The following is a 26,578-nucleotide window of genomic DNA, read 5'->3' on the forward strand; positions in this document are numbered from 1 at the left end:
TGTACCTTTCGAGCTTTACTCTGAATGTAATCATACTTGAAAAATGTTTATTGCCGTATAATTTCCACATGTATCTTTTGAAACCAATATATTGATAATTCAAGTAAGCAAATATGCAGTATACGCTCGATTTCAGTGACAGCTGTTTTTGTTAGAGAACTTTACTTACTGCAAATCTTTGTGGTGTATTGCACGGTCGCTCCAACACTTACGTGAACATGGACAGCATGAAAACAGGCAAAATGCTGCAGGTCGGAAGGGAGCTTTTCCTGCTTTTGGGTCGTAAATTGATGGCATGTTAAATTCATATGGGTTAAGTCTTATTTGCCAGCTGTTTGATTTCCCAAAAGTTAAACTTTTGCCAGCTTTGCTATTAAATCGCACTTCCTTCTGAGCTTTAATATGTTACTTGCCTTTCCACCTTTGACAGTTGTGTTTGCTAGATGTTGCTTAAGGAATTGCTATAGAGTGCTAGGCTTAACTAAAAAGGTTCCTGCACTGCGGCAGCCTAATTCTGCCTCTCCTTTTATGCCAGTTTATCAGAGAATCAGGGTTGCAGTTGTTGTTTCATATTTTTTCAGGGAGTCCTCCACAGTAAAACGTCTCAATGAAGATTGATATATGAGAGTTGCTTACTGCTATTTAAAAGCTCTCATTGCCAACTCAGAAAGTATTTAAACTATTTAGGAAAATGCCTTAAGGCTTTGTCCAAAGGCAAGATATGCATTAGAAAGTATTAGGAATTTTAGCCATGAGTCTAGCAAATCATGTAGGTAGTTTCTCCGGTAGTCTTGTTTTAAAATTCCCACCAAACTTCCCTAGTGTATGATACACGATGATATCATTTTCTATGTGAACCTAAAGGGCAATAAGCTTTTTGGAATGTATGAAGTCCAGCAATTTGAAATAGCTTATTTTATAGAATTTTAGATTTTTTTTCACACCAGCTTTTCAAGTTTTCTTTTGGTTTGACATTTAATTTTGAAAGGGCAACTAAATTAATGAGTAATTCATAGTTTGTTTTGAGATTAGTCCAGCAGAATAATCTCTTGCAATGCATTAACCACACATGACCTAATGTATACTACTGATAGCAGTGGTAGCAAATGTATGAGAGCAGTGGCAGGGTTGTGATAGCTCTTAATTGTTGCATTGTTTTTTTTAATAATCAGAATGCCATACAAGTAACCTTATTTCCTGTTCAGGCAACATGTAATATAACCTCACTTTAGCATTAGTAATATTAACCCCACTTTGTTAAAGACAGACCATAGAAAATTATTCCTAGCTGAGCTGATCTAAGTTTTGTGATCTAGTCGGAATAGCAGTGGCTCTAGCAGTAGCTAGTTTCCTTGGTTATGCCAGTAAGCTATACATAAAACTTTACACATCTGGATACAAAAGCAGATCAGTGATTCAGATTTAAAAACAACCTCTCCAAAAAAAAAAAAAAAGAGAGAGAGAGAGAAAAAGAGAGAGATTCTTTTAATGTGAAAGGAGAATGGGAGCTGTTGAATCTCACAGTAGCATGGAAAAAAATACTTCAGCTATGCCTGAAGGAAGACCCAGTGGGCTAGAGAATATTTTTAGTAGCATCAAACTGCTACTGGTTACACAGAATGGGGAAAAAAGCCCACTGAACTTCAGTAGTATCTGGATTAAACAGTGCTTAGAGAGGTCCCTCAAGTATGGAGTGTGTGTGCATGTAAATAAAACATAGAGACTAATGGAAAAGGGAACCTGGGTTTGGGAGAGTGGAGAAATGGCATTTGAGTCACTTGAGTGTTATGAAAATTGCATGTGTGTAAGCAAAAAAGCTTCCAGAGAGCTCGCATTTAGTATGGGTCATACTGCACATCCTCACTTATCATGAGTGTTTTGGGTTTGTGAATAATACGAGTCCACCAAAGATTAATCAGGAAGACACAAACTGAATACTGGGAAAAAAAAGGAACTAAAAATAGATATTCATCTGGTTCATTGATGTATTGGTAAATAAGTGATTCTTTTCATATTTTGGAAGGAATTGTCTGAAAATATCTAATGAGTCTTAGTATTCCAAAGGTATTCAGATTTTTTTTTCTCTAGCTTAAATTGATGGGATTTATAGTGTATTATTTTGCATATTCATTTCATTAATTGGAAATGCTAATAATGTTGAATATGATTACAAAATGATAAAAGACTTGAAATTTTCTTTAGAAATTCTGAAAATATAGTCTTTGTGCATGTTTGTATTCTCTCAGAACAACTGCTGCTGAACTACAGGGTCTGGGAGATTCAGATTTCATCTGATTCCAGGCTTGGGTAAAACTATGCTACTTGCTTTTCATCCATGTCACAAGATTGTTAGATTGTTGGTAACATTGGTAAGATTGTTGCCACTTACAGAATTTATTACCAAAATGTAGCATATGGTATGATATGGTATAGAGTCCTATATTGTCCACTTTGGCACGTCAATCTAAATGTTTGAAAACTCAAATTTAGTCACCCGTATGCTCACAAATTGCCAATATCTTAACTTTATATGACGGGTTCGCGTATCCATATTTCTGTGCCTCTATTTTTATGGTGAACTTTGCAAGTGGCTGTCCAGTTCTCTATTTGTATGGTAATTAGTCTGGAGCTTCATGGTTTTACTTTCAAAAACAGTATACAGCAACATGAAAAGCTCTTGACAATTATCTTAAAATCTTTTTTATATATATACTTGGAAAACATTTGCCATGTTATAACCTTCCTTCAAGTTACAAAGCGATTATATTTCTTCCTTTTGCTAGGTGGAAATGCTAGAACGGAAATATGGGGGCCGTCTCATAACTAGACATGCTGCGCGTACTATACAAACAGCTTTTCGCCAGTATCAGATGAACAAAAACTTTGAGCGTCTTAGAAGTTCTATGTCTGAAAATCGCATGTCAAGACGCATTGTACTGTCCAATATGAGAATGCAGTTTTCTTTTGAAGGACCTGAGAAAGTCCACAGCTCCTACTTCGAAGGAAAGCAAGTTTCTGTTACAAATGATGGGTCAAAACTGGGATCCCTGGTACAATCTGAATGTGGTGACCTTGGAGAGTCAGCTACGATGAAGTCTCCGGCAGCATCTACTGATTTTGCGGATGCTATAACAGAACTGGAGGACGCTTTTTCCAGGCAAGTGAAATCTCTTGCGGAGTCCATTGATGATGCACTAAATTGCCGTAGTCTTCATTCAGATGAAGTCCAGACTCCAGATCAAGTCAGAAGTCGTGAAATGGAAAGAGATAGTTGTACTCAGAGTAAACCAGCAATCCATAATGTGGATCACAGGAAGCTGGATGAGATGACGGCATCGTACAGTGATGTTACGTTATATATCGATGAGGAAGAGTTATCCCCGCCCCTTCCTCTTTCCCAGTCAGTAGACAGACCATCCAGCACTGAATCTGATTTGAGGCTCCGCTCAGTGAACTCTTCCCAAGAGTACTGGTCCATGACCCACAAAGATGATAAAATAGACACTGATACGAGCTGCAGGAGCACCCCTTCCCTGGAATGCCAGGACCAGAGGATGAGAATGGACCATCTGCCATTGCTAACTATAGAGCCACCCAGTGACAGCTCAGTGGACTTGAGTGATCGCTCAGAGAGAGGGTCATTAAAGAGACAAAATGCGTATGATCGAGGAATCACGAGTCAACAAGGAAGCCCAAAACACATCCCTCACAGTATTCCTGCCAAGATTATATCCCGAGAGGAACAGGAGGCAAGACATAGGCCAAGGCCTATAGATAGCCATTTAGCTATTAATGGCACAGCAAACAGACAAAGCAAATCAGAGTCTGATTATTCGGATGGGGACAATGACAGCATCAACAGCACTTCCAACTCTAATGATACAATAAATTGCAGCTCAGAATCTTCTTCTAGAGACAGCCTAAGGGAACAAACCTTGAGCAAACAAACATACCACAAAGAAACTCGGAACAGCTGGGATTCCCCTGCCTTCAGTAATGATGTTATCAGGAAACGCCATTATCGAATTGGACTGAACCTTTTTAACAAGTAAGTACAGTGTTTCCTCCTCCTCCCTGTGTTTGGTGGAATTGCAGCCACCTGACAAAGAATGTTTAAATGTGTCAGATAAGTAAAATGGTGGTCCAACATTGGCTTTTCCATCAAAGAAAAAAAAAAAACTTTCTTGAAGATCAGGATAGACAGATGAGGCTATAGGCCCTTAGGTCAAACAGCTCCTTTCCCTATTGGTGATGACTGTTCATGTTAAAGGGACTTGCAAGTAAGGTAGACGTCTTCACAGTTTTTCAGCTTCAGAGGAGGAAAAAAAAAAAGCAACTTTGTATTATAGTGAACTACTTAAAAGGATCAGGTCCCTTGTTGAAAAATGTTTTTTTGCATCCTGACCTGTTTTTGATGTTTGTAGATTCAACAGAAGAGATTCAAGATTTTTTTTTTTCTGCTCTAGTCATGTAGATGTGGAATGCTTGTCATGTAGGCATTAAAAATAACAAGCAGTGTGAGATTAGTTTTTCCATTTAACTTAGCAGGACCAGAAATTTGTTCAGTAGATTTCATCAAAACTTTGATACTCACAATTTCTTACAACATAAGTAAATTCAGCCCTCATTTTCAGCTAGCAGTTCCGTGATTTGTTTTGTTTGGATTGATAGGTCATTGGTTTATCATATTTATCATATAATAAATATGTTGTAACACTGGAAATACTGTAAGTCTTTTGATGCTTTAATGTAAGTGAGATGACATTGTCAGAATGGATCAGACAACTTGGCTGTAAAAACTTTCAAGTTTGTTCTTAAGCCTTTGTAAAATAAGTTAATAGGCCTTTTTAGGAATCTTTAGTCAATTGGAAGTGTGTAAGTCAAAGGATCTTTGCAAATCTCTTGTGCTCATAAAACAGATTGGGCCGGAAGGTATGGCAGTTTGCTTTCTTAGGCTATTTGAAAACATTAACTGTCCTTGGTTGTGGAGGGAGGTGGTGCTGGCGTTTAAAATACTTGGTGTTTGCTCATTATTTGTGTAGTAATTAAGACTGTGAAGTGATCAGTGAACTTCAGGCTGGATAATACAGCGTTTTGAGTCAATTGCAAAAGGTGGCAGAGAAAAAGATGAGTGGAAAAAGTGCTCAAGAAAAATGCAGAGATGAAAGAGAGCATTGGAAATTGTCACATGCTTCCCAGTCATATCGGTAGGAGGCTAAGAGTGAAAAATGAATGTCAAAAATAGAGAAGAATAGGAGAGACTGTTCTTTGAAAGGCACCTAAGAGATCTTGTTGCATTGACCTGAATGCTGGATAATAGTCTTTTTAAAAGTGTGTGTGTGTGTGTATATATATATATTTATACTTACAGCTTTTGACTGGCTTTGAGATGATTTCTTGAAGTTTGAGCAAATAATTCTGAAATATAGCCATGCACACCAGCTCCATCTGTGATCTTTTGCTGTGTTCTTCATTCTCCTCACCCTTTTTGTCTCCTGTGTTGATTAAGAACTGAAGATTCACAATACTTTCTGCTGAGTCACTCTGTGGTGATAACTCAGACCCCATTAGTCCATCTATTTTGCTTTTCAAGCAAATGTCCATAGATACTGTGACATTTCATTAATAGCCTTATTTCCCCTCTTTGCTGTCTCAAGGATTAAACCATCACAAAACCTCATGGAGCATGAGTCTGTACTCTTTCAGAAAGGTACCTGGGGAAACTTCTGAAGCTTTCTCCCTCAAAAAGTTCAGAAGGAGAGCATGAGAGTACATAAGTGGGATTACAAATTGTATTTTTGTGGTAACCAAAGACAAAGATATTGTTTGGTGGCATTTGAAGGGATTTGCAGGTAGTTGTTTCTTCCATGTGAAGAACCTTTTGTGCATAGCTACTTTATTGTCAATTAATTTCTAAGCAACAACTAATATAAATTAGTACATCATCTTGACACGTGAAGAAAGTCATACTAACTGAGGAAAGTCATGTGTCTAACCATTCCTTGAAAAATATGTTGCATCCAAGACGCCAGTTCAATTGAAGCCTGCTATTTCACATGTAGGAGAACAAAAAGGAGGATTGTCCAACCTGAAATTCATTGTTGCACGTACCATAGTGGCCTGCAGGTTAACACAGATCAGTCCCATCTTCTCAGATCGGGTCAGAACATGACCAAAATGCCACTGCCTAGCACCTTGTCTGAACGGGCTGCTTCTGCATTCCAACTGCACTGCAAACTGCATTGTGTTTCCCATCTGAGACCCGATCTTCCCCCACAGTGTGATGGGATACTTCTTCTTAATCTTTTTTCCAGTGTTCAAGTCAGTGCACACACTCCACGGCGTGTTCCCAAGAGGATATTTGCTCCAGCCAGGCAGAAGCTCTGCATAGAACTGAAAAGCAGCAGCTTCGGAAGCTCCCTGTTATGAGAAATAAGGATTTTTCCAAAAACCTATATGTAGCAGAGGAAGTTTTAGAGCTGTCATGTACAGGAAGTTCATGTTAGTTTTGTTTTATCTTTGAAATCTTTCTCACAAATTAAGAATCCCAAAATTTAATTAATTTCATTTCTTTCTGGTGTATGAATCTTGTTTGAAATACAAAAAATATATATATAACAGAAGAAAGTAGATGTTTAATTTTTAGTAGCGAAAATGTTTTTTGCTTGCTTTACAAGCAGTGTCAAAAGAATGATGTTTTAAAACACAGGGCAAGTCACTGTTCTTTACCACAGTTGAAATTTCAGGAGATCTTTCAAGATTTTTCTGCCTTTCTTTACACGACAGTAATTTTCAGAAGCCAAGCTGCAGTTTTCTTGCTGGAGGCCCTTTATTAGGGTAGCTGATTACGGGTAGAATAGAAGGTAAGCGTGACTGGTTCTAGCATGTCTAGTTCACTTAATTGCCATCTTTGCATTACAAAAACATAACATAGTAATGTAACAAAACATTTGTAGCATGAAGGTCATTGGAGAATAGAGAATACAGGACAGTAGAGAAAAAAACTCTAGATAAAATGATACCATTTTAATCCGTTTTATCACTTGATCAAAGAATTTGTTTTAAACTATTGCTTGGTGCCTGTAGTGTCATCTTGGGATGTTACTGTTGATTTTAAAAGTGTATTTTTTTAAAACTGTTCTGTGGTAGCCTCTCAAGCAGACTATCTGCTGTGACCAAAACGGGATGATTTATGCAGAATAACTGCAACTGCTCCTGCACATAGTCAGGTTTTGAATGGGGCTCATGAACATCCTCTGTGAACAGGCAGCAGGTTGTGCGCTCATGTTTGTCACCTTCCTAAAGGAAGGGCTGCAGGGACGTGTAGGGAAGCCTGGAAAGGCCAGAGGTGCTGCTAGGCATTTTCCTCATCAAACTCAGAAAGGAATTGTGGCCTTGAAGAAATGACTGTAGAAACCATCCTTTCCTTGGAGGCAGGAGGAAAACACTATGTAGAGGAGTTTATTTTGAGGGATCCCAACGCTGCCTACGCAAATCCAGCCTCTGAGACTTACCAACACAGCTTCAAGAGGGCTTTTGATGGCTGCTTTAAAAAAAAAAAAAAAAGCTTTAAATAATAAATAAAAGCCTGGGCCGGGGCAAAGAGGACATACTGTGATTTTATTATCGTGTTTGTTTTGACTGCAGTCTGGAAATACCAGGTTTACCAGTTGCCACAGCCCAATATGGTAGGATATTCAGGTTCTCTGCTACTGCTGCACTGATAGTCCCAATATATTAAATAGGACAGGCAGGTTTAACCTCAGTGGTCTGAAGAAACATGTCCTTGGGTCAAATATGCCATCAGTAGCAGCAGATCCTAGTTCTGTGCTGTGCTCGTGTAGGAAGGGCTGTATTGCCAGGCCCTTTTCCCTCTTGTGCCAGCGGCAGCACGTGTGGAGCCCTTCTGGCTATTGGGGGCTCTGCGGTGAGGGGGCAGCAGGCCAGTGCTCGCTGGCAGCGCTGGCCCCGCTGCCCGTGTCCTCCAGCTGAAGCTGCCGGGCGGCATCAGCCGCAGACGGGCGCAGTGAGTGTTCAGCGGCAGCCAGACGTAGCACGAGTGTGCGTCCGTGCACTTTACTGCTAAAGCCTTCTCAGCACTACTTGGGCACTGTTGGAGTGGTCAGAAAACATGTTCTGACTGTGTCCAGTGTTACAAAACATGGGAATAAAAATTTGGGTTTCTTAGATTCCTCGGTTAATCTAGCAGGTTAGCAGGTCTGGGATCATATGTAGTGTTTCCCTTGGGCTACGAGACACTGGAAGGTGCTGGCAACCTCTCCTCTGCTAGTGATCATGTGGTGATTTAATTTGTTTCCTTCTTAGCCAATCTTAATGATCTTGGTGCTCTTGCAAATTTCTGAAAGCCGGGTGTAAAGTATTGCCTGTGCACTGCTCTCACCTACACTTGTGCTTTTTGTTACGCTGTTGCATAGGTTTATTAAAGAGGGTTTTTTCCGTAGTATTTTCAAGGTTTTACTGCCTAATGTTGCATGCAAGTCTTGAAGGTAAATGAGTGTAACACTGCAGCACAGTACTAGAACATAGGCTAAGCTATGTATTTTTTTTTTTTTACAGTAAAACAACTCTTAATCTTCCTAGATACCTTTTACTCTTTTTGTCCTCTTTTATTTCTGGAAAACTGTTCTCTACATGTATATGTCTCATCCATTAGAACTAATCTGCTTTAAAGAATAGAATTTCTGTAGCTTCCTTACAAAGAGGCTGTTATCAGAGTTCCCACTCTTCCAAATATCTCTCACAGGATTTCTCAGCGGGGCTAGAACAATATGTGTACGTACTTGTGCAGTGCACTGAGGCATCATCCTTTGGCCTCTAAGCCTTCTTCATTTTTTTGTGTGATCTTATTTAAAGTTGAAAAATTTTTAGTGATGTGATTTGGATGTTGTTTCCAGGTATAGATATCTTTAAAAATGTCATCAAATGTCGTGCATGATGACTCTTGGAGAAATTTTTGCTGGAAAGTTGACAGATCAGAATGAAGTATTTGTGAGGAGGCATGTTTGTCATCAGCTTTCCTATAAACCTTTAACTGTTGAATAGATGTGTATAGTTCTCATCATTTACATTTAGATCCAAGGCTGCATTTGGAAAGTACTGTGAAACTTTTCTCCATTTAAAATCCTTAGAAGTTGGCATATGCTATTAAAAAAAATAGTTTTGCAAATAGCTACTAGCTTAAATACTGTAATAAGCCTACTAATCTGCTGTTCTTCCATTTACACCTATTACATGCCTCATGAATTTCACTTAATTAAGATGCTAAGCATGCTTTCAGTGTGAGCTTTTAGTCAGCTCTCCTGTCATCCATTCAGTATTGTGTTTGGTTTGAAAACACATATTTTAGACTGTCCCCCTTAGAATTTTAAATTTAAAGCTTACTGGAAAAAATTTCTAATGGGCTTACACATTGTAAGAGTGTATCAGGTAGGAGGGAGAAGCAGGTGTAAATCACACTGTTACTTTTGAATATTTCGTTATTTTGTCTGTGTGTTGTCAACTGACCTCTGATATCTTTGCAAGTCACGTTTCTTGTGTGACTTTTTGGAAGGATTTTTTAGAAAAAGGAAAGGGAAGGAGGGCAGGAGGCTTGTTTGGGATTTTGTAAGAGCGCTGCTTGCTATCCCAGAAATATTGAGCATCTGCTGAAGGGGACTTTACTGTTGTTACAACATCTGGAGTGCAGATTATTCAGCCACAGACAGTTCCAACAAAAATTAAAATCAAAGCGCTCCATGTAGCTTGTCCTCTAGCACGCAGAGGAGCTAAGTAAGGAGAGAGGAATGTTTGTAGTATGAGTCTCATTATTGCTAAAAGCATTCAGCCCTGAGAGGGAGAACACCCAGTGAAAAAAAAGCGGTGGGGTTTGTTCTGTGCATGTTTTACGTTTTTCCTCCCTGAGGAGTGTTTCCTTTTTCTGCCCCTCTTTCCAGGGGGAGCTTTGATTAGCATCCACAAGGCCCTGCCCCAAACACAGCTCAAATGTGTAACTGGGAGGATCCAGCCCATCCTGTATTTAAGGGTTTCAAGTATGGGCAGAAGGATCCCTTTTGTTGTCATTAAAAGGGAGTATAAACTTTTCCAAATGCTGAGGACAAACGCAGCCTTTGCGAGGCGGCCGTTGCCTCACGCGCCGCCCTTGCGCGTTCGGGTCGCGCTCCTGCCCGCGGCTGCGCGCCGGGAACGGGCAGCGGGCGCTCCCAGCAGCCCCGGCAGAGGCGCAGCGGCTGCGCAGGGATGTGGCTTGGGCCGCCGGGAGCTGGTAGGATTCTGGAAGCCAGAGTTTTAATTCATTTCTTTTGTGTCCCTCCAAATCTCGAGTGACCAGATCTTGAGAATGAAAAATGTGGCCGGCTGTCTGTGCAGGCCTGCTGAGAGCAGCGTGGGGACTGAGCTGGGAAGGCTATGCACAGACCTTTGGAAGCAGATTTAAGGAAAATAGAAGATGACACCACCTCTTACCTCCATTTTAATACTAATAAGCTGTCTACTGAACTGCTGTTTGGTGGATTTTTACATGAAAAATATGCAGACCTTTAATTTTTTTGCCTTGCCAGTTTGGGATCCCCTTCCATAAACTCACTTGTCAGTATTTTCGGATTTGCAGTCAGCAGGCTTTCAGAAACGGAAGCTAAAATGTTTGTGTTGTGTGTAACTAGGAATGCGGGCGTGGAAAGAGAATTAGGGCAGGGACACCAGAAACGCTAATACAGGGACTGTTTGCCAGTTTTGAGGACATAGTCATCTTAGTTTCTGCTTTCTACTAAGTGGGTAAACATGAAAGCAATACTCCATCCTAGCAAATGCCTCTGAGAGAGCCTGCAGGTTTCTCGTGTTCCAATGAAGTATGCTTAGTTCTGCTGGATGCTGCAAACTTTCCTTTTCTGTTTGAGAAATGCAGAGTCACAGGGGGATCAAAATAGGTGAGATAATCCTAGCAGAGCCTATTATTCCATTTATTCCAGGAAAGTATTTCTTTCCTTCTTGTCGGGAGGGAAGTGAAGGCAAAATAGTACATTTTGTCCACTACCAAGAGAGGAAGCCGTGCAGAGCCTCAGGAATTGCTCCAGCACCATAACTCAGGTTGTTCTTGCTAGCCCGGACAGGCACAGCTCTGCTCGCGATTGCTTGGGGTGTGCCCTGTGCCTCTCCGGTCTGCACTGACTGCTCTGCTCCTCAGGCTCATGCTTCTCTTACAGAAGAGTCATATTTCTGGAGTAGTTTTAAAGTCTTTTTTCCCACTTTTATTAGAATAACTCTCCGTTCATCTGCTTGGGCTCAGTACCTATACCCTATGCCATAAGCAGTTTTGAAATCGACTCCGATTCAGGTGTTAATTTTCAAACAAGCCGAAATATTTAGTGGCAGTCATATTGTTTAATATTTAGTTTTGTAGCACCTTACCATATAGAAACTACTTGACCACATGGGAAGTTATGGAAAAACTGTTCAGACAGGTGATTTATCTGATATTCTGGAGGAGGAAAAAAAAAAAAAAAAGATGCCTGCAGAGGTTCCTCTCTTTATATCCCCTCCACACCAAATAGCACTGGTGGGCACTAGGATTGCTTCCAAGGAAATACTTATTTTTAGTGGCGTGAGTATAGAGGAGCTTTCATTAAATAGACATTGCTCCAGATAATTTGCTGCAATTGAAAGAAATTTGTGACCTTCACTCTTGTGGTGGTTTGTCTTGCATGAATGTAGGCAAGTTCCTGAGAAGATTAATAATTTAGTGGGGAGAAACCTTTCCCAGTAAACTGCCCAGGGATTGTGAAGAACTGTGTCCCTGATTGCGGGGGGTACAGAGAAGCCACGAGAAATATTCAGTTTATTTACTTGTTTTCATGACTGAGAGGCTCAGTCACCAGAAGATGCAATTTATACCTACTTCTTTCTCTTCAGTAGGCATTTCTGTAACATTAGGAAAAGAGAGAACAGATTTTCCAGCCAATTTTTTTTTTCTATTTTTCAGTGCCCTTGTTGCCTTGCTGTGTTTTTGAATGAACTCTGACAAGCTGCTTTGGCACCAGTTTGGGTGCCTTTTAAAGTTCTTGTTTTTCCTTCTTTCACAGAAGCTTTAAAAAAGGCTTAGCCATTCTCCCGGGTTCCTTGCTGCCACGGTAGGGTGTTCAGCAAAAGTAAAGTGCAACCATGGAAACAAATTTACCTCCCTGCCAAGATTAGGAGAATATTCAGGTCATCTTATTGGCACCTTGAGTATATTTTAAAAAATAATAAAAAAACACACACACAAAAAATGGGATCTCTAATATCAAAGGTGGGGGAAGATTCACTTTTTTTGTGGAGAGGGCTGGCATTGTAGCTGCATTTGTTTCTCCACCCCTAGCATGACATTCCCTGGCAGCAGCGCCTTTACGAATGGTTTCTGCTGGCAGTGCTGGCAGCTGCTACAGATCTAGAGCTCAGGCTTGCTCATTTTCAGGTTCTCTCCACCTCACAGTGGAGCACGGAGGAGCACTGCCTTTCTTCCTAAATGCTTCACCAAGCTGCCTTGATGCAGGCTAGCGTTTTCCCTGCTCACTCAAGTGACTCTAAGAACAGAATGTTTATGGTTATTTACATTGTGTGAATAAAACTGTATTTTACCCACAGCTACTTTTAGCACTGCTGGTCATTGGAGGGGTAGACCTGGGCAAGCTACTTTCTGTGCTCACTTGTTGATTATTTCTGCCATTTTACAGCTCTGCTACTGTTTCAACATCTAAGAGAAAATGCAGCGATTAATGCAATTTTGGATGTGTGTAAGTTTTACCTGTGTACCAAGTCAGGAATAGGGAAGGTTTTGCCTGCCTCTCTCGTGGGGTCTCACAGTTGCTGCTTTTGGCTGTTGGAGAGGTGGGTGCCTCGGTTTTTGGCCATGTGCCTGTGCCTGGCTCTGCTTCTTGCCTGCCGTATGCCTTTCCATACCTTGCTCCACACTAGTGTTTTACAGACATTGTACAGTGTCCATAAATGCCCAGAGCACCTCAGAAAACAGAATTCGAAGAAAGGTCCAGCCAGTGACTGGGATTACGTAATTCGATAGTCCACAATTAGTAATCCACGGAAATCTAGGAGTTTTATTTATTTAATCATTGAAAAATGAGATTTTCTGCAGCTGCAAGCTGGTAATTGTCTTTGTGGATTGATTATTTCTGGGCCAAATTCTCCTGGGCCAAAGTCAGTGTAATAGCCTGAGATGTCATTGCTTCCTCAAACCAGGTAAAAGTAATTTGAGACAAATGGTGATGCATTCCGTGTCTTCATTCTTTACTAATTTGTTCATGACAACAAACACGTTAGAAATACGCTGTTTGCTATGTAAAAATACTTGTGGGTTTTGATCTACTAAAAAGAAGAAAAACATTTTTTCCTTTTTGTAAATAAGTGACATTTCTCTTGGGAATGTCCACCCTTTCATATTTCTCTATTTATTCTTTTCTTCTCTCCTACTTCCTGTACCCCCCAAAAGAAGCTTCATTTTTTAGAGGTGCCTAGTTACACCAGTTAGATTGGCTAGAGTCCTAAACATACTGACTTCTTTGTGGCTGTTCAAGGTTCAATTTGCTGACCTCCTTTTAAAAAAAAAAAAAAAAAAAGCAACAACTCTTCTAGCTGTCAGCTTCACAATCTCTAAATGCTCCCCCAACAAACAGCTGCTCTATTGAGATCTGCACAAATGTCAGCAAGTTATATGACCTTCCGCTGACTCTATATGTGCAGAATACATGCAGGGCTGCCGAGTAAATACGGCACTTCCTTCTAGCTTGTATTTCACTTCTTATATTTTCTAGATATGCCTGTGTAAATGAACTTTAGAAAGCCAAGGCAGCAAATGAAGTGCAAGAATTTGCTATTTCCTTGGGATCTGGAGTGTTTTTTTTTCTTTTTTCTCTCTCTCTCTCTTTTTTTTTTTTTTTTTTTTTTTTTTACTATTTGTATGTAATTCTGTTGTTGTCTTCGTTTCTATAGTGTGCTTCCTTTTAAAGTTTTCAAAATTTGCAGCAATATCTATTTAGGAATGTTTAGGAAGACACAAAAATAGACTTTTTAATAGGTACGACCAATACTATCCAAGTAGTACGCTTATTAAATTGTACTGATTTCATTAGTTTGTATGACTTTCTCCACCTATGTGCTTTTCACCTTAATGTTGCTTTCAGCCATCCTGAAGGTCTTTTAGAATGAATTTTAAAAAGTTTCTTAGCCCTTTATGCAACATCTGAAAAATCTTATTTAAATATCTTTTCTACTTCTTTTATGTCTGTGTTTTTTTTTTCTTTCTGTAGATGCTTTCCAATATGTTCTTTTTCTGAGATACGAAGTATTTTTAGCTTTGTTTTGAAGTGACTACGTTGTAGCAATGTATTCTGTAAATACAAAAAGTCCTATGAATATGTATATTATCAGAGATATAAGATGCTAGCTTTAGCAGCTGTATTTTAATATTAGCTAATTAGAATCTGGAAATGAGAATTCAACTTCTGCAGGTTCCACTGTTGCTTTTTATAGACTCCCTGTGCTCACTGTTATCGGGAGGTGTAATTAATGAGCCGTCAGGGGGAATTCGCTTAATCGCAAGAGATGAAGTTGTAGGTACAAAGCAGCCTTCTCTGAGACCTGAGCCAGCAGAAGTGTGGATAACGTCTGTCCTTTCTGTCATCCCATTCGTGTCAAGCCCATGACTGTCATGTCTACCTCCCTCCCCCCCAACACCACCCTACGCTTCTTTTGGAAAATTAAGGTTTGGTGAAAAGGGGGATGTGTCCATCCAAAAGCAGCAGCTTTCGCCAGCACCAGAGGCCCCGTTTTGCCTATGTTGTCTTTTAAAACCTGTCCTCCTAGAAACCTTGTCGCTACATAGCGTTTTTGCCTTTCATTGAGAAGGAAAAAATACTGTTTTTCTGGTAGTTGACTTATACCAACCCCACAACCTGTTTGCCTTTTCAGTTCATCTAGGAGGCAATGTCTTCATGCTTGACAATATTTGAGGTTTACAAATGTTGGGGAGTGACTTACATTTCCATGGATTTGCTTAGTGCTTTGATTACTCTGAAATCTCAAAGAGGGCTAATATTTTCTGTGTTAAAGGAGAGGGAAGACGGGCATCCTTATATGCGTTTTTTTCTCTTAAATGTATGTTAACTTGACATTATAGATAAAATTCCATCAGAAGTTCAGCAATTCAGCATGCTCTTAAAGTCACATATCTCTATTAAATATTCCTTCTGTCACATAAGATAACAGTCCATAGAGGGCTAAGGAAAGTCCAAAACAGCAATAAAACAGCAATAAAATTCCCCAAATTTCCTTAGCTTGCAAGCTGGTAAAAGGAGATTGTTTTCCCAGGAAGCTATTTGAAAAAAAAATAGTTCATATTAAATTCAAATTTCTGGTTTAAAATGTTGAATGGCTTTGACATTTCAGATCATCAAAACTAGAAGTGTGAAGATAATTTCATTGGCAAATTAGAGACCAGCAAAACAGACCAAAATCAGCATTTATGAATGCAATGTGAAACTAAGGAGGTACCCCCTGGATAAGAAATTTTTTCTTCCTTTGATACCCAGTGGCCAGCTGTAGCCATATTCACTTGGTTAGAACTTGGTTTGTGAAATCCCTTTATTTTCAGACTTCTCCTGAGAACCAGATAGTATTTGCTTTGGTAACAGCAAAACTGACAAACTTACAGGCTGTGATTTGCCCAACCAGTGAAACCCCAAAACTTCAGACTGGTGCCAGCTGCTTCTGGCTGCTTTTCCTTCATGCTGTCCTTTAGGTGAGGTCCCAAAAGGCCGCTGGGAGCCCTAGGCTCTGCCGTGAAGAACAGCTGTCCTGCCACGGCTTGTGCTCATTAGTCCTTCATCCCCATTGTAGTCGTGACTCCCAGGACCTCCCAAGAAAGCTGCAAGTAACAGGAACAGAAGTTTCAGTTCTCATCTCCCAAGATAGTGGGAATTCCCTAGACAAGCCCTTTAATTCTTGTTTGTGTATTTTTGGCAATATTCTCTAGGTTTAGTGCTCAGAGTTAGTTTCTGGTGAACAGATTTCAAAATAATAAAATGCCATTTTATTGAGCTTAATTTGATAAATTCAGTGAATGAGGCCAGAATTAATAAAGAATTAAGTTAACTTCATTAGCCTGTCTGTTGTGGTTTGTTGCTCTGATGATGCTTATGGTGCTGCTACCACAGTCTGGTTTGCCAGATAAGGAAACAGTAGTCTTCATTCTTACAGTTTCAAGTTTGAAGTCATTTTCATATTATGGCAGCTTAGATTTTTCCGGTATTCCTTTGCTATTGCAACTTCTTTAACAAATAGGTCTGCTCCCAAATGATCCCAGACCAGAGCCCCCCATGCTGTTTCCCTTTGGTGTGAAGAAAGAATGGAAGGAAAATGAGCCTTTGGCTTCTGGTAGCTAAAGGGATTTTTAAGTCTGTTTTGGAGACTTGCCCAGTCTCATATGAAACTAGTTTGAATAAAGGGGTTCATACTGCTGAACCAGAAGCAGAGCTTCTTTTTCTGACTTGTGTAAAATGAGACAGCTCCATAGGAGCTGGTCCCAGGTAAGTCCTGTGTCCGCTCCATGATGATGTTAAATGTTCAGGCTTTTGGGGAGGAATGGGGAAGAACTGAAGCTTTTTGGATCAAGCTTGTCTTTTTGACAGTGGTCTTTTTGTGCCTTGGTGGCTGCTTGAAGGAAATTCTCTTGAGTTTGTACTACACAGAATTTTGTGGGTAAATTTAGCTTACTGGCAAGGTGGGGGGAGGAGTATTCTTTATTCTTTTTGGTTTGATGGTATCCATTCAGGAATAAATACAGAAATATGAAGAATTCTGAAATTCAAATAAAAAAGTATTTGAATATAGCACTTCATGCTATTAAGAAAAAGAGTACTTGTGAATAAGAAGATCATTCTACAAGATAATACTTAAAAATAACTTTGTGTCGTTTTATTCCAGATAAAAAGAGCTAGAAAGCCTGATAAGAGAAGGAGATTGGAGAACTCCATTAAATTATATAAATTACTCTGATTTACCTAACACTTAATGGGTATTAAGTGTGTAATAGTGTAATGTAAAAGAGTATGAGAACTGACTCTTGAGGTATTTAATAGTGTTATTTTCAATTAAAAAGTACAGAGGAAGGGTTATGGTTGTATGATCAGACTTGTATAAAAATAGTAAGGTCACCTTGTCCTTTGAAATTGATTTTGCTTGCCTAAAGAAAGGAAATTCCTTCCAGCTCCTCCAGCGTGCTACAAGCTTTTACTTTTGCAGGTGCAATCTCCACTGTAATTTCTTACAAAATAAAGATGGAGATGGAATTAATGGCTCTGTAAAGCTATTCCTTAAATATAGTTAAAATTTTGGGCATCTGTTGTGTCACGCTCGTCAAAAACACCGTGCACAACATGCAGTGAGGTGATTTTTCTGTCATTTTAAAATATAAGCAGCATCTGCCATTTTATACAGTACATTTTACTGCCCTAAACCTCGACCTCCCTGCCCCAAACGTACGCTGTTTAATGTGTTCAGTGAGTAGCTTGCTTTTCTTATTTGGAAATGATTACAGCTAAACCTGGAGGTGATATCTGAAGAGATGGAAATACCCCAGAAGGTAGGAAGGTGCTACATCTGGGCAAGAAGTGTGGTAAGGGACACAAGAAGAAATTTTAAACTTAAGATGGGAGTTCCCCTGTGTAACTGCTTCTTTTCAAATGACTTCAAGTCCAGTGGAAGGGATAAATGGTTTTACATTTTCATTTCTCCTCAGAAAACCTGAAAAAGGAGTCCAGTACCTAATTGAGCGAGGTTTTGTGCCAGACACTCCGGTTGGTGTTGCCCACTTTCTCCTCCAGAGGAAAGGTCTCAGCAGACAGATGATTGGAGAATTTTTGGGAAATCGGCAAAAGCAGTTCAACCGAGATGTCTTAGAGTGAGTATTGTTTGGGGGCTGGAGGCAAGTGTATTTTAATACTTAACTAAGGTGTCTCATGAAGCTAATGTTGGCTATTTTCTCTGAATATTTTGTTCATAACTTGTGAGTATTTTCCTAAAGGAGGGGAAAAGCAGACTCTATGAGGTAACAAAGAAATCACTCATAAATATATTTCTTCACTTTCCACTTAAGTTACTGTTTCTCTGACACTAGTCCAGCAGGATGCTTACAAGGATTTATATTCTCTGCAGCCATGTAAATATGCCCTTAAATTTATGTTTTAATTCCACTGAAGTAGAGTATGTTTGTTATTTAAAAGCCTTTTTCCTTCTACAAGCTCTGCAGTGATTTACTGAATGAAACAAAATAACATTATATGCAGCATAAGGCTTCATCAGTAACAACATGAAACTAATTATTACAGTTTCAGAACCATTTATTATTATTTTATTTTATTGTCTCAGATGTTAGATAAGCAGGGATTTTGGTGTATAGAGTTATATGTCAACAAGATCTATGCAAACTGTTCTTTTTTCAAAAGCTTGATAAACAAAAACTGATTTAAACTGATTTAAACTGATTTTAACTGATTTTAACTGATTTAAAAAAATAAATTCCAAGTGGCAAATTCCAAGTGGCAAATTCCAAGTGGTTCTTTTCAGGGCTTCAGTTCTTTCCACTAGACAGTTCTCTACAAGAATTCAGGAAAATGGTACAACTAGGGCATTTGTAGGGAAGCTTGCCTGACCTGCCAGGTGCTGTTAGACTCTTCTTGCCTAAATTTTGTCAAGAGGTGGTAAGCAGAGGATAGGTCCTGGGAGGAAGCTCTGCTTATCTGCCTGTGCAGAAGCACTGAAGCCCAACTGCCTCCTGCCTCTCGCGCCGTTGTGCCTGGGAGACAGCTGTCATAGCAAACGTGGGCCCACTCGTCAGAGTTCCTACTTGCTCCAAATCTCCTGAAGTTGCTGAAATCCAGTAAATCGGGTTTTCTTGCTTGTTACGACCTTCATTAGCAAAATCAGTGTGCCTGTACTGTCATGATCTCATTTGCTATATAGATCTAGCCAAAGTAATTTGTGTTTCCATTTTTGTTAATTATATGCTCACTGGAGAAGTTCTGTTTGCTCTTTTAAAATATTTAGTGAAAACTACTGGTTTCAGTTAAGAATATTAACCATGCCAGTGTATCTACTGTATGTGTATTTTTTTGTTGGTAGTGGTGGTGGTTTTTTTGTTTTATTTTTCTTTTTTTTTTTGGAAGTAATTAAGTAGTTAATGCATATATCGGAAGGATGGTGGTTCTTAAAGGTCTTTATATGGATTAATTGAATTTTCAGTCTGAAGTAAGTACATGTTTGCACATCTGCTTTTACACTCTTAGAAGGAGAAAAGAGATTTCTGAAACCGTTGCAGACCATACAGCAGGTAGTCTATGGGTAGACTGGGAACAACCATCAGTACGTTCTTACGTGTGGGTTGGAAAAAGCATGAGAAATGCTACACTAGCTTTTTCCTTACACTTTTGTTTGAAAGGAATAATATACAAAGTGAATAAATTTTTGAATTGAATGTTACTAGAAGAAACTAGAACTACTCTAATTTATTGTTATACAGCTATGTGTTTAAGAGAAAGCTTTTAAAACTGGATTGTTTTCTCTTTCTGTAGTTTCTGCATTACAGTGCTGCTATTTGAAGAGATTCTTGTCTGGTGATTTAAAATCTAAAAGCAAAGTTTAAAAGAAAAGAAATTATAAGCTTTTGATTTTAAAGTAGTCTTTAAACAAGTATTAAAATGACATAGTTGCCATCATTGATTGTTGGACTGATTCCTGTTTTATTATTTGTCATCAAATAGCAAGAAAGTAATTCTTCCTCCATACATGTTAACTAAAGAACATGACAATGAGAGGGTGATGAGAAATGCAGTGTGAGAGTCCCCAGAACAAGATTTTTTTTTCCTCAGCATGTGAGAACATTCCTAGACACAAAGCCATTTGGTGCAGGATATTCTGCTTGCTGCAGGCTGTTTGAGAGCTGGTATTTCAAGCAGTATAAACTCGTTATTTATTACTGTTACAAGCACTAAGTAGTAGTAATTGATTGGTTTGAAAGCACAAAACCAGTAATTATTCATGGCAAAGACATGTCTTACAGGTCATACATTTGCAATTCCAGGAGCTTTGCTGTTGAAAAATAAATATGGACCTGCATATATGTATACTTTTTCATTTATCTATTTTTTGCAATCCTTCCTTTGTGGTTTGCCTGCAGCTATTGCAATTGCTGCTGTGTGTTTCAAAGAATTCCATGAATTGGCTGGAAGGGAAGGAAAATTGAAGGATTTTCTTGTCTCATAATCATCTCCTCAGTAGCCTATTGTTAGAAATGAAAGGACCCAAAGGCAATATGTTTTTATCCTAGCTGCGTTGTGGATGAGATGGACTTCTCAACAATGGAACTGGATGAAGCACTCAGGAAATTTCAGGCTCATATTCGTGTTCAAGGAGAAGCCCAGAAAGTAGAGCGACTCATTGAAGCTTTTAGGTATGATGCTAAAATAATTTATTCAGTCACCAGAAAGCTGCTGTTTAACTGTCAAACTGGAGAACCAGGGAAATTGATAGATCTGTGTTATTTTCCTGTTTATTTGCACAGTCCTTGTGAGCAGCATACAGGTTTAAGTGTAGCACATCATCAGTGCTGCTTCTGCTAAGCAGACAGTAGGAAGTTTTGTGTGCCGGTGCTGTTCGTGTGTGGTGTTTGTGTTAATGGAGCGTGGTTTCTCAGTGAAACGTTCCCTCTGGCATTAATTGAAAAGATGAGGTTTTTTGCATGTCTGTAATAGAATATATGTGTGTAAAATAGTCAATATACCTGAAAATACAAAACTTTTTACCTTTATGTATATATTGTGCCAACTTTTAATTAAACTGTTCATTAAACAACAGCAGTGGAGTAAATTACATTAACTTATTCATGCTGACACAAGTTGGTTTATCCAGGGCAGATGTAAATCAAATAGCAGCACCAAACTAAAATCAATACTATATTCTTACTTGGTGTCACTAGATACTACTCTGTTGTTATTAGGTGGTGGTGGTTGGATAGCAGTTGATAGTTCCAGCAATCCAGATTAAAATGAAATCCCAAAGTTACTGTAGCACAGGATCTATTTTAAGAAGTGAAATTTGCATATGATAAAATGTGAAAGGCTTTTGTTTTCTAGGACTACCTTACAAAAATATATGAGCAGAAACTTAAATCTATATATGGACCATAAATAACAGCTTGCTCAGTCTCTACATTGTAGCCATTGGTGTCTTTGGTGGTAGCAGAATAGCAGTCCTTGGTTCTGACAGCCCTACCTCTCTTTGCTTTTTGCAGCCAGCGATACTGCATCTGCAATCCAGGTGTTGTGAGGCAGTTTAGGAATCCTGATACCATCTTCATTCTAGCCTTTGCAATCATACTGTTAAACACAGATATGTATAGCCCAAATGTGAAACCAGAACGCAAAATGAAGCTAGAAGATTTTGTCAAGAATCTAAGAGGTAAGCAAGTATTGTGTGATGCTCTTGAAAGCTTTTTTTTCTGTAATTGCTGTTGGAAGGACACCATGTATTTTCTGAAAAAAAGACAAATACAGGGGGCTGATTTCATTTTTCTTTTTAAAGGACTGTAATTTTTGCAGGCTGTAGTTGTTGTTTTTGACAAAGTGAAAACAGAATTAGGCATATATATAGGCTCTACTATCAGGTTCTTTTATTCCTGGTTTTTAAAATGTGGCCAAAAAGTGACCATTGCCTTGTGTTCACAACTCATTGCTATAACTGAAATTTGCCCAACTGACAATATTCACAAAGCCAAAGAGGAACATGTAAAGACAGCAACCTTCACACACATGAATTTGCCCAGAGAGGTTGTGGAGTCTCCTTCTCTGGAGATCTTCCAAACCCGCTTGGACGCAGTCCTGTGCCACGTGCTCTAGGTGACACTGTGTGTGCAGGGGGGTTGGACTAGATGACCTCTGGAGGTCCCTGCCAACCTTAGGCATTCTGTAATTCTATGAATGAAGGTGAAAAAACACTCTAGCAATAAAGTTAGTCTACCAAGATTGTGAGAGTATGTGAGTTTATAGATGTATGTATCTTTCTGTAGATAAAATCAGTCACTGCATGCTGCAGGCTGTTTGTGAGAGGAGTGTGATTTCTAGAGTAGACTGTCAGCACACTGCAGCGTACACTTACTAATGAACTCTCATAGAGATGCTGTCTTCATAGCTGGCATTTTAATTTGTCCATAGCAACCAGTATATTAAGAAGAATATCAGATCTCTAGTCTGAAAAAATTGCACAAGTAAGCGTTCTCAAATATTATCCAAAATTATATTCTAAAAGGAAACGTCTTTCCCTCCTTAGTGGCAAAAGCATTTTTTTTTATTATTGTTATTTTTAAGCAGACATGTGGAAGGGGATTGGTGAGCTTTTGTCTCCTTGTTTTTATTAATTACCAACCTGGGACCCTATGTACTGTAACAGCTTTCCTTGCTCTTAGAGCTGCAAATCAATAAATTTACTAGATGTTTGTAAATAAGGTGTTGGCATAGAAAACTTTCACTCCCTAAGGGTATGTGTATTGAGGAACAGAAATCACTCTGCTCCGAAGACCACCTTTGAAAATAAGCTGAAGTCTTAGATGCACTGGAAAGAGATGCACTGGAGATGCACTTAGATGCACTGGAAAGAGAAAAAACAATTCCTAATTCACACACCCTTCTGGAAGGTTTTGGTGATCCAGGATATACATTTTGCTTTGGTCTCTTGATTGGTATTACCTGTGATCAAGAACCATTTCCCAGACAGTGTCATGCCTAAAACTAATTCGTTAGCCCAACCTTTTCTCCAAATCTTTATCTCAGGTCTTTCTACAGTGGTTCTTTTTGGATGATAAAGAACAAGTTTTTGTACCAGTTCAGCCAGCACTCAGTTTCACCTAACAGAAAAAATAGTCACTATAGAGCTGAGGAGAGAGATGGCACATGGGCAAATACAATACCCCCGTGTTCCTGGGCACTCAAGGACAAATGGAGCAGACGTCTAGCTCTTATCATAGAAGAATTCTCAGACACTGGGGAAGAAAAATGAGGCCAGAGTCCCCTACCCCATCCCTCTTTTCCTTTAAGGTTGTCTGTGCCCGTAGGGGAAAAAGCAGCTTTTATTACAGCACCATTATCGTGTGCTTGTGCAAAGGCCAGGGAAATTGCCTGCTCAGTGGTTGCTGTCCTCTCCTGCTCCCCTGCTTTTAGACACAAGGACAAGCGCGGCCACGTGCAAGCCTGGCCGTCCTCCTATGGGGACACTGCGCCTGGCAAGGCCGCTGCTGGCCAAAGGTACTTGTTCTGGTATTTTAGATCATGAAAATGAAATTTCTGTTTTTTTATTTTATTTCCCTAAATGAAAGAAATCAGTGAGTAATTGTTTTGTAATAGAAGTTTTAGCTTACCAAAAATTAATTGTGAGATTTTAAGTCCACAAAGACATTTTAACAATGGCCTGATGTTTTTCTGTCGCAGTAATACTGCAGTTGTATTCTATGCTCCAGCCTGAACGCCAGCAGCTCATTCTTACAGAGAATTTTGTAACACACTACCTTGCCTCCAACTTCGAGTGGATGTCAGACTGGTTTGTCACACATGTGCTCATGTGCAAAGGCTGTTGTGCTTTGGTTTAGTTGCAAAGAAGCCACATTTTATCAAAGCACTTTTTGTATGAGCAGTTTTTTTAGGTGACAAAAGATCCTATTTTGGTTTCTGAGTGTGAGATAGATTGTTGGTCTAAAACCTATTAAAAACAAACATGCAGCTCCTTGTCCCTAGGAAATTCAGTTTTAAGTCGCTTACTGGAGCTGGACTTCCTTTCACTGCTGTGAAATGTTCAGGATCAAGATGCTCTGGCACTTGTTAGAATACTTCTGTGCTGATAAAGATAACAAAGTACTAAAAAATATCATTTTAACTGAGCTGTTTTTCCCAAGTAAATTAGTTGTTTTGAAGTCATACAGGAAGCATTGGTTAAATTAGCTTTACCAAATCATCCTTAGGATTCTCTTCTAGAAATGATTTGATGAGCGAAGCTTTGAGTAATGCTGGGGGAAGGGACCAAGAGGAGCAAGTGTGCTCCTGCCTCCCGAAGCTGAGCCCTCCGGAGCTCAGCGGGATTTTAACATCTAAAGAGTTGACTCGTGTGAGCTTTGACACCTGAACAGAGGAAATGTTTTACAAATGTGAGAAGTTACCCTTTTAACAGGTTAACTGTAGATTAAAGTTGTGAAACAAAAATGAACAAACAAACCTAAGTGGGTAATTCCCGTTGGCATCTTGGTGCTGAAGTGCGGCATGGAGAGGGATGCGGACCAGAATCGGTGCCCAGTAGCCTCATTCCTGCCGCTGAGGAAGGGCGGCCGCCGGAGCTGGTGGGAGACGTTGCCTTGCAGAGCGCGGCTGCGCAGCAGAGTCCTGGGCGACGCTGGCTCTGCCGTTTGCAGAGCAAAGATTGCTCTGTTCTTATTGTGTCCTTGCTGAGAAGCCTGCGCTGCAGAGAGGGGCTAGGGCTTGCCAGCTGGATCACTGAAAGCCTGGCGAGTAATAAAAACTGTTGTCTTCTCCAGGCGTGGATGATGGAGAAGATATCCCGCGGGAAATGCTGATTGGGATTTATGAGCGGATCCGCAAGCGGGAACTGAAGACAAATGAGGATCACGTATCCCAAGTCCAGAAGGTCGAAAAGCTCATAGTAGGAAAGAAACCAGTAAGTTCATTTTGCACTGACTGTCAATTGCTAAGTGTTAAAGAGTTGTAGGACAATGTACAACATAGAACAGTACAGAAGTGTATTGCTTAGAAGCATAAATTGGCTAGTAAATGGCAAAAAGTGGGAACTGTGTCAAAATAATAATTTGCTGTAGAGTGTTCTTTAGTTTGGAGCATTCACAGTGCAGATGAATCTGTTGTTGCAGCGTGGTATTCATGAATGATGAAATCCTGCGTCTTAATTTTTTTTTCCCCAACATTTTCTTCCTGCAAAGCTTTACAGTTCTGAAATTAGGCTGTAAAATGCCTATACTTTAGGCATCTCTCATGTTTGTTTCAAGAAAAATGAAGTATCTTGCTGTGAAGTGAAGCTTTAGAGAATCATATTTCCACATTTAGGCTAACAATTATAGCTCCATAAGTTGCAAGAGTAATAGAAACTTTTATTCATATCGGTGTCTCACAGCCTTGCAGCTAGCTCGGTGAACAAGTGTTTAGAAGAGAGAAGACTGTGCAAAAAGTGTCATTTTGTCTGAGAACTTATCTGGGAATAAAGTCTCAGAAATTCTAATGCTGGTTTTGACTTGAGCAGCTCATTCATTCTTTTTCTGATTTCCACCTTCTCTATAATTGGGATCATAGAATCATAGAATCATAGAATGCTTAGCGTTGGAAGGGACCTCTAGAGATCATCTAGTCCAACCCCCCTGCATACGCAGGGACACCTAGAGCACGTGGCACAGGACTGCATCCAAGCGGGTTTTGAAGATCTCCAGAGAAGGAGACTCCACAACCTCTCTGGGCAGCCTGTTCCAGTGCTCTGTCACCCTCACTGTTAAGAAATTTTTCCTTAAGTTCCTATGGAATTTTTGATGTTTCAGTTTCCGGCCATTTCCTCTAGTCCTATCAGTGGCCACCACTGAAAAGAGACCATCCCCGTCCTCTGCACTCCCTCCCTTGAGGTATTTATATACACTGATTAGATCCCCTCTCAGCCTTCTCTTCTCCAGGCTGAACAGGCCCAGCTCCCTCAGCCTCTCCTCATAGGGCAGATGTTCCAGGCCCCTGATCATCCTTGTAGCCCTGCACTGGACTCTCTCCAGCAGCTCCACATCCCTCTTGTACTGTGGAGCCCAGAACTGGACACAGTACTCCAGATGTGGCCTCACCAGGGCTGAGTAGAGGGGCAGGATCACCTCCCTCGACCTGCTGGAGATGCTCTTCTTAATGCAGCCCAGGATTCCATTGGCCTTCCTGGCCACGAGGGCACACTGCTGCCTCATGGTCAACTTGTCATCCACCATGACACCCAGGTCTTTCTCTGCAGAGCTGCTCTCCACAAGGTCGGTCCCCAGCCTGTACTGGTGTCTGGGGTTATTCCTCCCCAGGTGCAGGACCTTGCACTTGGCCTTGTTGAATTGCATGAGGTTTTTCACCGCCCAGTTGTCCAGTCTGTCCAGGTCCCTCTGGATGGCAGCACAGCCCTCTGGGGTATCGGCTACTCCTCCCAGTTTCGTGTCATCAGCAAACTTGCTGAGGGAGCACTCTGTGCCTTCATCCAGGTCATTGATGAATAAATTGAACAGGACTGGACCAAGGACTGACCCCTGGGGGACCCCACTAGCCCACAGGCCTCCAACTAGACTCTGCACCGCTGATCACCACTCTCTGGGCCCTGCCATCCAGCCAGTTCCTAATCCATCTCACTGTCCACTCATCTATCCCACACTTCCGGAGCTTGCCCAGGAGGATGTTGTGAGGGACGGTGTCAAAAGCCTTGGTGAAGTCGAGATAGACGACATCCA

General features: G+C 40.1%; 1 protein-coding gene across 11 annotated transcripts in view; it reads left to right on the top strand.

The window, feature by feature from the left end:
- IQSEC1 (IQ motif and Sec7 domain ArfGEF 1) overlaps window positions 1-26,578 on the top strand; it is a 265,436-nt gene that overhangs the window by 218,832 nt on the left and 20,026 nt on the right. For all 11 annotated transcript variants that reach the window (XM_088522863.1, XM_088522864.1, XM_088522854.1 and 8 more), the window contains 5 exons: window positions 2,784-4,048; window positions 17,801-17,962; window positions 20,387-20,509; window positions 21,350-21,516; window positions 24,632-24,771. In XM_088522863.1, coding sequence (XP_088378989.1) covers window positions 2,784-4,048; window positions 17,801-17,962; window positions 20,387-20,509; window positions 21,350-21,516; window positions 24,632-24,771 — 1,857 coding nt within the window. The remainder of the gene's footprint in view (window positions 1-2,783; window positions 4,049-17,800; window positions 17,963-20,386; window positions 20,510-21,349; window positions 21,517-24,631; window positions 24,772-26,578) is intronic.

This window comes from Tinamus guttatus, unplaced genomic scaffold (genome assembly GCF_059628265.1).
Source record: "Tinamus guttatus ecotype Peru unplaced genomic scaffold, ASM5962826v1 Tinamus_guttatus_pri_ptg000169l, whole genome shotgun sequence".
Classification (NCBI taxonomy): Eukaryota; Metazoa; Chordata; class Aves; order Tinamiformes; family Tinamidae; genus Tinamus; species Tinamus guttatus.